The sequence below is a fragment of the Sciurus vulgaris genome (assembly GCF_902686455.1).
Source record: "Sciurus vulgaris genome assembly, chromosome: 11".
NCBI lineage: Eukaryota > Metazoa > Chordata > Mammalia > Rodentia > Sciuridae > Sciurus > Sciurus vulgaris.
The window spans coordinates 73,895,693-73,907,882 of NC_136472.1; the positions used below are offsets into that span (position 1 = coordinate 73,895,693).

The 12,190-nt window shown below is 33.9% G+C and overlaps 1 protein-coding gene across 14 annotated transcripts in view; it reads left to right on the plus strand.

The window, feature by feature from the left end:
- The window catches only part of EMSY (EMSY transcriptional repressor, BRCA2 interacting), a 75,383-nt gene that overhangs the window by 13,420 nt on the left and 49,773 nt on the right, over positions 1 to 12,190 (plus strand). For 9 of the 14 annotated variants that reach the window (XM_079105171.1, XM_079105176.1, XM_079105179.1 and 6 more), the window contains 3 exons: positions 536 to 711; positions 2,316 to 2,468; positions 4,356 to 4,615. In XM_079105171.1, coding sequence (XP_078961297.1) covers positions 536 to 711; positions 2,316 to 2,468; positions 4,356 to 4,615 — 589 coding nt within the window. The remainder of the gene's footprint in view (positions 1 to 535; positions 712 to 2,315; positions 2,469 to 4,355; positions 4,616 to 12,190) is intronic. The other 5 variants (XM_079105184.1, XM_079105173.1, XM_079105174.1 and 2 more) reach the window with 2 other exon arrangements.

A 12,190-nucleotide genomic window follows, 5' to 3' on the forward strand; every position in this document is an offset into this window, starting at 1 on the left:
CAGTGACATATGCTGTCATATACAGCTCTCTTCTTCCTTTACTACCTAGTTCCCTTCGTTTACTGCCTCAGTTTCCCTTGTTTGAAAGCCTTTAGAACCTCTGGCCATTCAGGCAGTTAGATAATTCTACAGAAGTTCAGTGAATTCCATCTTTAATTACTAAAGAAAATCTGATTTTTTTTATGAGTGCTTTTTACTTTCTTGGTTTAATTATAAAATTAAGTTCTAAGAGTAGAAATAACAAGTTTTCATTAGGGAAAACATTTAAATTAATGAAAATAAAATATTTATTTAGAAGCCTTAGAAAATTTTCATATTATCAATTATGTTCATTATAAGATTGAGAGTATAAGAACCTAAGTTATAAGAATCTAAGTGTGTGACATTCCTTGTATTCATAAGTTTGATCTCGCTTGCTTAAAATAAAGCCTCTCCTATTCATTAAGAGTTCTTTTTGTAATTTAAAAAGTTATATTTATTTGATTCATTTTTAATAAATGAGAACCCTTGTAGCAGCATTTTCTCTTTTGTTTAGTATGTCTGGACCTAATAGCTCCTCAGAATGGTCCATTGAAGGTCGTCGGTTGGTACCATTGATGCCCCGGCTAGTTCCCCAAACCGCCTTCACTGTAACAGCTAATGCTGTTGCGAATGCAGCTATCCAGCACAATGCATCCCTTCCAGTGCCTGCAGAAACAGGAAGCAAAGAAGGTGAGTAGAAAAATAATTCTGTGTTAGTGATTACTTTTCTTGGAATTTTCGATAAAAGTTATCTCATTCTTCATCTATTTTGTCCCAGTATTTAAAAGTTATGAAACATAGTGGGTAACTCTTCTGAAACTAAAAACTGCCAAGTTTTTAGCCTAAACCCAAATTAAATCTTCCTTTTGTTGAACGTGTGAATTATGTTAATATAAAATTGTAGAAGTCTTCTTGGAATAAATTTTTGACATCAGTATATCTTGTTAGAAGTGAATAGGCGGCTTTAATGGATAGCATTAGAAAATAAATAAGATGACAGAAGTTATTTCGCTACTGGAATAAAGATGCTGAACTGATAACTTTAAAAAAGAGCTTTTTTTTTGGTCTTCTGGAATCAATGGTATATGCCTCTGATCTGTTCTAGTCAATGTGCTGAATTCATTACCTGGCAGATGGAAATACTTTCTTATTGTTCAATCTAGTAATTGACACATGCTTTAAGAATTCTTGAATTCTCTTGAGGCCACTAAGAGTAATATTAAATTTGAGACCATACTTGAATTGACTCCAGTAGTGTAGGCTGGTTTTGTAAGACAGCAACCCTGAAAACAATGCATTTGTCAGACTACAAGGAATTCTTTTTCTTTCCTACCCATGGGCTATGGGGCAGAATGAGATACTTTATGCATTCCAGGCTCTCAAGGAAGCTCTGTTTGCATGGAAGCAGTTATTAGTGTACAAAACTTAGCCTCCATTTGGTCCCAGATTTCTCTGTTGTTGGAGAGGCATCTTTCTTCTCTTCCCACTTTGGCCTTTTCCACCTACCAACTGTGGTAGAGTGGAAAGAATGTAGGATTTCCAATAGTCAAATCTGTATTTGAATCTGCTGTTTCCTAGTTTTGTGACTGGCAGCAAGTCTTAGTATCTGTGAGCCTTGGATCCCCTTTAAAATGAGGATGTGGTGTGAAAATTAGTGGTAATATATGGAGAGGATTTGGTATATAGTATATGGTACCCAGTAAATGGTGCCTATGAGCTATTCTTGCTGTTGTTGAGCTGAGTCCCTTCACTGAATGACAAAGAGGTTGAAATTTGATATTGTCATTATTTTAGTTGAGTTATTGTTGCCTCACTTGGTTGATAAATGACTAGTGATTTGGTTTATATAAAAGAACCTTATCTTGGTTCTTCTCTAGTAGCCACATCAGAAATTTCTGTGGTTAGGGAAGAATTATCCATCACCCATCTTTGATGCCGTTAGTGTTAAAAGGGAATACAAATATATACCATTGTCTGCCTCTTGCCATGAATGAAAAATGATTTTCATTTTTTTCTTAGTCTAGCTTTGAATTTGATTTCTTTGTAGCTGTGTCCTCCATTGGCAAAGTCACCTACAGATAAATTGTTATATATTTGGGGAAAATCCCTTTAAGTGATGGTTTTCAGGAAAGCTTATTGATATATTTTTAACCCATGGACCTAATACTTAGTATTGGTCTCTAATCTCTGATCACATGAAAATGATAAAATTGGCCTGCAATAAAAATAATTTTTCTGTATGCCTGGACAGTTTTGGTAAAAGTTAACAGCAAACTTTTTTATCGTTCCTTCAGTAGTGGTTTGCTATTCCTACACAAGTACCACGTCAACCCCAACCTCTACCCCTGTTCCAAGTGGCAGCATAGCAACGGTTAAGTCTCCAAGACCTGCCAGTCCTGCCTCCAATGTAGTTGTCTTGCCAAGTGGAAGTACTGTTTATGTCAAAAGTAAGTGATACTCTCAGTGTTATCAGGGCCATCTTGGCTAAATACTGCAGCATAGGTTCCGATTAGATCTGCCTTCCTGGAATAAATCATCAGGCCACTATTAGCAGTGGTTAGTTTTTGAAGGTTCTAAAGAATTCCTTTGTGTACATGTGACCAGGAATATATTGCTTTCAAATCTGTTCTGGGGTTTGAGAAATCACTTCTTTTTTGTTTTCTGTGGGGAATCTGCTTTGAACAGTGCTATCCTTCAAGTTTCACTTATTTTGATTGTCATGGAATAGAAATGGAAAGAATGTGCTTATATGATTTATTCAATGTCTACTCCTATAATTGTAATCTTTGTAGTGTCTTATATTTCATATAAAATATTATTCGACTGTTAGATTCAGTGAAGCATTCTATAGAATCTTATATTTCTATTTGGCTATAACTTTAAAAAAAGTTTTTATATTTGTGATTTGTGTGTCAAAGATATGGGGCTTTAATGATATGGTAAAAAATTATTTTATTTAAAAATTGCTTTGTTTTTTTTGTTTTGCTTTTGATATCAATTGGAAATCATTTGTATATGCCATTCATTTTACTTAATGCAAGGTTGATTTGTTTTTAACTTTCAGATGTGGAGTTCACTGTTTTAGATAGAGCTAATTCTAGGTCATTGTTGCCTTGTTTTGTCTAAACATTGAAGACATAAGGAGTTATATTTTATTACCAACCCATGAATTATAATGTATAATTTTTCTATGTCTGCCCTATGGATATTTCCTGTGTAGGTGGCTATGTATATTTCTCATTTGATTTTTAAGAAGTCTACAAAACCAATTGAGGTTTTTAGTGCATAAAGAACAAACTGAGAATTTGAGACTATTAATAAGTTTATACTTTATTTCTGTGGATTTTTTCAAGGTAGTCTTTTAAAATATCTCTAGAAACCCATTTTTTGATCATTCGTTTTTAAACACCGAAAGTGAACCTCAACATGAAGAAACCATTTCACAAAGCATGCAGTTTTATATAATGAGAAGTATATTGCTTCATACTCAGAAATCAGACTAAACAACTTTAGTTTAGGATATAATCAGTTGTTGATTTACCTAACTTTGTATGTGCAAGGCACTATACTGGGGAAACAAACCAATAAGATCTAGTCATTTCCTTCTGGGAGCCTCTTAATAATGGGATATATACTCATAAATAGTCACATTGGCATGTACTAAGAGGTAAAGAAGAGAATGTACAAAGTGCTTTGTAAGTTCTGAGGAGACGTGGATTGCCTTTGCTCAGAGGAGTAAGGGCAAGCTTCACTGAGGAAGTGGTTTGTAGGATGATGAAGAGGTCTTTAGTGGTAGGTGGGATTCCCCAAAGAACAATAATACTACATAGAGATTCAGAGATTGAATATCTCTGTGAAATGATGAGTAGTTAGTTCAGCATGCCAAGATTATAAGGGTGCAGAGTATTAGGTGCACAAGGAATTATCATGTTTTTGGAAAGATATGGGTCCTTTAATGATATGGTGATGATTTTGTGCCACATCTTATAGGGAGATGAAATTACTAAAGAATTTTTAGGCAGTACATTGTCGTGATTAGATGTGAAATTTTGTAACTGGTAATGGAATGGAAGGTAGACTAGAGGTGGAAAGACCAGAAACATCAATATCTTTTAGGAGGTGATTGCTGAAATATAGGCAGAAAATAAGAAGACTTGACATGGAGAGGATTTAAAGAAGGAAAGAGGGAGAAATCTGAGGACTTACTGACTGATTGGACATAAGGCAAAAGGAAAAGTCAAGGATGACTTGATCACACACAGGTTTTTAAAGATAAAATATAAAATTCAGTGTTAGTTCAGTATAAATAGAAGGATATTATCATTGCCTTTCAGGTGTTAGCTGTTCAGACGAAGATGAAAAACCCAGAAAACGAAGGCGAACAAACTCCTCTAGCTCTTCTCCTGTTGTCCTAAAGGAAGTTCCAAAGGCTGTTGTTCCAGTCTCAAAGACCATCACCGTGCCTGTGAGTGGTAGTCCCAAGATGAGCAACATCATGCAAAGTATTGCCAACTCCTTACCACCCCACATGTCTCCTGTGAAAATAACCTTCACCAAACCATCAACACAAACGACAAACACAACAACACAGAAGGTATGTGGTGGAGGGAGTCTCTGTCTCCCAGTTGTTGTTTCCATCTCTTTCAGGAAGTATGATTCTGATTTAACAAACTTGCACTGAGTGCTTACTATGTGCTTGGCATTATGCTGGGAATGTTCACATCTCTTGTTTAAGTCTGCATGTAAAACTTGAGATATGTATTATTATTTCACTTTTTGCAGATGAGGCTTAGATGTGGCATGATTATGCCAAAGGTGACATAGGGAGCAGATCTACTTCTAAGACTTTCTAAGACTTGTGCTCTATTTGATAATTGTAATGCCTTATGGAAAAAATTTAAAACAAAACATTTTTAAAACTTCTAATAACCTTACCTTTAGGAACTCATTTTTTTTTTCTTTGTCAAAGTAACAAAGCTGTCACAATTAGGTGTTTCTTAGGAAAATGAAGAAATATAATTAAGTGAATAATTGTTACCTTCTCTTTTATTCTTTGAATGCTATCCTGAATGTGTTCCTAAGCTCTTTCCTAGGTATGTTTAAGTCATCAGTATTCTGTCAATTTCATGTTATTAGAACCTCAGTCTTCCCACACTAATCTGGACTCATGTCTTTGTAGGATTGTGCACCTGTATTTCTGGAATCTCCCTTTACCATCTTTCTTATCTTCCTATATTTTAGTTTGTTTATTCATTTTTCTAGAGCATATTTTCCAGTAGTTTTCTGGTGTATGGATAGATGACAAGGAAATTTCTCGAGACCTTATGTGGTAGAGTGCAGTATTTTTTCCCTACCCTCTCACTTTCCTAATGGTTTAGTTAGGTAAAGCATTCTAGGTTGGAAGTCTTTTTTTCTTGCAGGCTTTGAAGATATTGTTCCATTGACTTGTGACTTCCTTTATTGCTTTTTGGAAACCCCATGCCATTCTAATTTCAAATCTTGTTGTCTTTGAAAACTCTCAGTAACATTCAGAGTTCTGAAATTTGAGGTAATGTTCTTTGGTTTGGATCTTTATTTTATCCATTAGATTGTATACTCAGTGGGCCTTTTCATTTTGGACATTTGTGTCCTTCGATTCTCAGAAATGTCTTGAGTTATTTCTTTGATTTTTTTTCCCATTTCCTCATTTTGCATCATCTGTTATTTAGCATGTGGAACTGCCTGAATTGATCCTGCAGTTTTCTTATTTCTTCTCATTTCCATTTTCCATTCCCCCCCCCCCCCCCCCCCCCCCCCCCGCTCTTGCATAGTATTAAAAGTTTGGATTCTGGAACTAGACTTTATGGATTCAAATTCCGGCTTTTGCCACTTACTGGATATATAACTGTGGGAAAACTGAACTCTATACCTAAGTTTTCTTATCTCTGAAATAGAGAATACAATGTATTTTATAGGATTTTTGGGTATAAATAAAAGAGATAATGTATGTAAAACTATTTGAATAGAGCCTAGCATATAGTAAATGCTCTATGATTAGTGTATTCTGTATCCTTTAACCTTTTCATTCACTACTTGTATGGAGTTGTTTTTTTTTTAATTTCTATTCTTTTTTTTTAATTATTTTATTCATTTATCCGTATGTGCTGCTGAGAATCGAACCCAGTGCCTCACGCGTATTAGGCAAGTTCTCTACCACTGAGCCACAACCCCAGCCCCCTCTAGTAATTCTTGTTTTCTCTGAAAGTTTCCTTTTTTTTTCATGACATAGCATCTTGCTAAAGATTCTATGAAAGCTTAGAATCATTGTATTCTTTTATTTGGTGATATTCATGATAATTTTTCCATGTTTTCTTCTTTCATGTTCTCTATCTTACCTGTAAGTTTTTTTTATCTATTAGTTTTGATCTTTCATTTCAAAATTTTCTTAAGCGTCTGGCTGTTTTTTTATATAAGAAAGTGGTAACTAAAGACAGAAATCTCTGTGTATGAGTGGGTCATGTTGACTGATAACCCTTTTGTGAATTTTCCTAGTGACTGTTTTGTTAAGAAACACTACCTCTATCTCCAGCACTTGTCACTGTCTTTTAGGGCTTTTTCTTGAACTGGTCAGATTCCTCAGAGAAAAATCTTCCAGTCTCCTGCCTTGAGCAGTATAAATCTGGCTGCCAATATTTGAGATTAACTGGAGGAAGAGGTCTGGATAACCTCATTATATTGACTTTACTTAATCTGTATTCAGTATAACACCTGCCCACCTCTGCTGTACCTGGTGTCATCACATTCCTTCAGATTTAGTTCTTCTCTCAAGACAATGAAGTCCTAGTCTTCCTTGAGATTTTTAACTAATTTTCCTCTCTTTATCCCCACTTTTACTCTCACTTCAGAAGTATCTGGTGTTCTTAATTCCTGACTCTTTCTGGGATATTCAAGTATTCTTTTTTATTGCTCTTCTGTTTGCTGTCATAGGTTCCTGCTTTCTTGGGTATGCTTGATTCGTTACTAGTCTGTTTTCCAGTTTCCAAAACTTTGTAGCTGTTGTGTCTCTCTTTCTTTTAAGATGACCTCACTATGTTGCCTAGGCTGTCCTTGAACTTGTGGGCAAAAATGATCCCCCTGCCTCAGCCTCCCGTTTAGCTGGGATTCCAGGCATGTGCCTCCATGTCTGGCCATTTTTTGTTCTAATTCTACAAGGTTATGTGTCTTTTCCCCTTAAGGGGGGAGGGGGCGTGAAAATTCATACTGTTTTAGAGGGATTATGGGGAAGGAATAGACATAAATTCTGTTTAATTCATGGTATTTCCACTTTTGAATCTTCAATTTCATGATAACTTTCAGTTAAAGAATCTCCTTGAGTTTTCCGAAAAGATATCATTACATAATGTATAAAAATTATTCTTAATGACTAGAAGTGATAATGAACTGATTTTCAACCTGAGGATAAGAGGTTATATAGTCTAGTATTAAAATCAAGCAAAAAAATTTGTAGTTCATGAGTCTTGGGTTAGAAATCCAGTTTTCTAGCATGAATTCAGATAAAATAGTCTTTTGAATTTTTTTCCTCATCTTTGAGAGTAATGTAATGAAATGAGTGTAATCTTTGAGATGAGAGTAGTCTTAGAAGGTGTTTGTGAGGATTAAATGAGATTGGGTAGTAAAAGTGTAACGGTAAAGTATGTACTAAAAAAATATCAGCTTCTTTTCCTTCTAGGTATTTTATGGAAAGTAGTGTTTTGTAAGGAATTGTTCCAAATAAGTGAATTAATCAGTTTCCAAAGCTTATGCCTTAATGTGTTAAAATTAACTATTTTGATGACTCCTTAAATGTCATACTGAACATAATTTTTATATTTTATTTGAGGACTCAGATAATCCTTCTGAATGTTACTTTTTATATAGCATTATAGTTCTTGTTTTCTGAGCTGGTCCTAGATTAGGTAGTGTCAGTCTGCTATAGTTTGAATTATTAAGGCTGCTTATTGCCTTCATTACTGGATCTTATTTTATCAGTAGTAATTCTCTCTTCCTGTCCTCTAGTTTTAAAAGTTTTGTATCTGAGAATAGCATAGTAAGCCTTAGCTAAAAGAGCACCTATCTCTGATCCATATCCTTTTGCTCCCTTACTGTGTTTTATTTTTATTCATTATACTTATGAATAAAACGAGATATTATATTTCAAACTTGCTCATTTTCTATTTCTTCTATATAATATTCACTGCTAAGGGTAACTTTGTCCTCTTCATCACTGTATTCTCTAGTGTCTAGAATAGTGCTTGGTATGTGCTAGTTTGCTAATTAATATTTGTTGAATGAGTGAATGAATTAATATATGAATAAATAGATCTGGTTCCTGTACTAGCTCTGCTACTTCTCTTGAGCCTCTGTTTCCTTGTGAAATAAAGATAATAATGATACTTCTTAAGAGTTATTAGGAGAATTAAAAGGGATGATTCTCAGAAAATACTTAATATTGTACATAAAGTGTCACCTAAACATTATTAACTTTCCAGTCTTTTACTTTTGTAAAAATGCTTATAATAGCTGGGGTTCACCTGTAAGTGAAGTCTGTGAACTAATTTTCTTTTGATTCATTGATTTTACTATATGTTTATTTTCTTCTTTTGAATTTTAAATTGAGAATGGATAGTTAAGGTTGTCAGACTTGAGGTACTTTTAAGAGGGCACATTTATCTCCAAAGTCATTTATGAGCCATACCATGAAATTTCAGATTCAACATCTTAGATTTATCTTACTTGTTTAAAAAATAAACATTTAAAGCAAATTAACTAGAAGACCTGACTCATTTATTCCACAAATTATTATTGAGCATCTACTAAGTTCCAGAGGTAAAACTCTTCTACTTCATGTGTACTCAGTGCCATCAGTTTTATTATTTCTTGGATGAGTGGAGTATGGGTAGGACTACTAAATATTCTGTGGCTGTTTTGTTCTTTTGTTTTCCTTTTGCTGGGTAATTGAATTTTCTTGAAATCTACCCAAGGCTATTGTCATTACTGCATTTGCCTTGAATTTCTTACAAATCCTGTGTAAGTCGACTTAGGCATTATTTTTAGGTAAAGTGACCTTTACATTAAGTATAATTATTTATTAATTTGTGAACTTTATTCAAATTCAAATAATTTATTCATTTTCAGAGTAGACAAATCTCCACCTATGTTAATGTGGTGCCTTCATTTTAAATATAACATTGGTACAGCACTGATATAAACAAAGCAGCAGAATATAGCTTTATGCTTTCATGTGCTTGATTGATATTTTTCATTTTGTCCTTAGGGTGCAAGTCCCAGCACTCTTAAGGAGTTTTTGTGAGTGCTAGAAGGTCAGTAATTTGAATTATGGCCTGAATAAACACTGTTTGATTCACTTGATTTCAAAATCCCTTTACTTCCCTATTGTAATAAGTAACTTTAAAGTGCAAGTATATTTCTCCGTGGTGGATCTCTAATTTTGGGTAGCCCCTGTACAGATCAGAAATTATCTTGCATACTGAAATCTCAAAATATGCTTGATCATTTGTGTCTATAACCTAAAATGTGCTCTTAAAGACTCTAGATTTATTTTGCTGAAATTTTTGTTGTCTTAATGTTATAAGTCTACATGCATACTCTTGTTCTAAAATTGCAATATGTAATTCAAGTCATCTCTTCCTTTTCCCTTGCCCTTGACAGACATTGCTAATTAACCAAGACATACTTTTCTTCCACACTGTGGTTAAATCCTCTTCTGTATCACAGTCATTATAAACATTGTGTCTTCAGAAAGATACTACTACTACTGGTTTAGAATTGGCAAAAGTGAAACCTAAATGACTATTGCTACTCTAAAGAGTTTGGTTGTAGTAGTAGCTATGAGTTTGTTGGATTTTAAGAGGTAGTAGAATTTCGAGTGAAGATGAAGAAAATATTTTTAATGAAACAAAAATGAAGCACATTAAAATACATTTCCAGATTGATTTGGTATATGCCTTTACCGATAACCCTTTAATGTCTACTAATAAGTACTCTTTGTTAACTGCCAAATATTGACCACCTGCTATGTGCCTAGTAGATGCTTTGCATGATTTTTTTTTTTTTTTCCTAACCCTTGTAATGATTTTGCAAGGTGGGCATTATTATCCCCGTTTTATAGATGAAAACTGGAGGCCAGAGATTTTATCATCTAGGGGCCTGCCATTTGTAAGTGGCAGAGGCAGGATCTAAGCCCAGGTTCATTTGTTTCTTCCATTTTGTAGTCCTATTACCTTATTGGTCATCTTCTCAATTTGTATGATAGTTTCTTGGTTGTTTTTTCATACTCTATAGGTATTTGCCGATTCGGTCTATATGTAAATATGCTGGCCAACTCTATAAAGGTGCTTGCTGTTCAAGATCTTTCTTTCTTAACTCCTCAAATAATTACTTGTAATGGACAAGTACTTTTATCCTGCAATTCTTTATAACACTGAAAATAAATAACACTATTATAGTTGAAGCTTCTTTAAGATGCAAGTATAGGCTTATTTAGCACATTTTGACTGATTTTTAACTTCAGGCTTTCTTTAGGACCAGTATAAAAATGAAGAATAATTTCTTCCTTAAATTCTTTGGATTTTTCAAAACTTTTTTTTTTTTTTTCCCTGTGCTTGATAGGTACACATAATTTCAGTGAAAGAAGAGGAAGATACTCTTGTTCTGTTTTGGGCATTGCTAAAGCAGTATTTTTTTTTACCCCAGAGTAAAACTGTGATACTACAGATTTGTGAATAGTTTTGGGGTTTTCAAATATACAATGGGGATAATAATAGTGTCTGCATCATAGGATTGTTGGCACATTTAAAAAAAACAGTATTTATTAGCTCTAGGAGGTATTCTTTATTCAGTTTTTTTCTTCATCTTGCCATTCCCATTCATCAACAAGTTTTATTTTCTCTGCTTCTCAGAATTCTAATATGAATTTGATTATTTCTTTTCTTTTTTCTTTTTTTTTTTTTTTTTTCCTACTACTAAAAACTCAGTCCAAATAGCCTGTGTCACTTCTTGCCTGATGTACTGCAGTAGCTTCTTAACCGGTCTCACTGCTTCCATTCTTGCCTCTCACCACATAGCAGCTAGAGTAATTTTTTAAATATAAATCCTGTTTTGTTGTTTCTTTATTTAAAATACTCCCATAATTTCTCATTATTCTTAGTATAAAATCTAAATTCTTTATTGTAGCTTTCAAATTTGATCTGGCCTCTGCTTACTTTTTTTAATCCCTCCTTGCCCTATATGCTTTTATTATATTGCCTTTATTTCTGTGTTTAAAAACATTGCTAATTCTGACCTTAGGTTTTTTATTCAATGTTATTCTCTTTGTTTGAAATGCATTGTCCCAAAGCAATCTACAATTTTCTACCCATATAGGCTGTAAACCTTGACATCTTTTTCCTGCCTCTCTTTTTTCCTTTTTCCATACCAACCTGTGCACAAATTCTGTTGGTTTTATCTTTAAAAACTATTCAGAATCTGTTCACTTTTCATGACTTCCACCATAAACACTTTGGTCACCATCATTTCTGCATGGTTTATTACAAAAGCTTCCTCATTTGTCTCTGTTTCTACTTTCACTGCCCTACTGTACCTTCCACCTAGCAGACAGAGTGACACTTAAAAGAAAGCAACAAAATCTTATATGTTAGAACAGTTTTAGAGTTATAGAAAAGTTGAGAAGATGATTCAGAGAGCTCTCATATACCTTATACTGTTTCCCCTATTCTTAATATTTTTCATTAATAGGATACATTGTTTTAATGAATAATGAATAATGTTAATGCTTTAATATTAACCAAAATCCATGGTTTATTTAGAGTTCTTTGGTTTTTACTTATTGCCCTTTTCTGTTCCAGGATTCCATCCAGGATTGCTAATTGTATTTTCTTGTCAGGTCTTCTTGGAGTTTTTCAGACTTTCCTTGTTTTAGATGACTTTGATAGTTTTAAAGAGTATCATTCAGGTTTTGTTATAGGATGCCCCATATTAGGATTTGTCTGATGTTTTTCTCATTATTAGACTAGGGTTATGGGCTTGGGAAGGAAGACCACAGAAAGTGCCACTTTCATCTCAACCTATTAAAGGTATAAATAGTCATCATGGTCTTACATGACCTAATCCACTATCATCTCTTTGTAGTTGT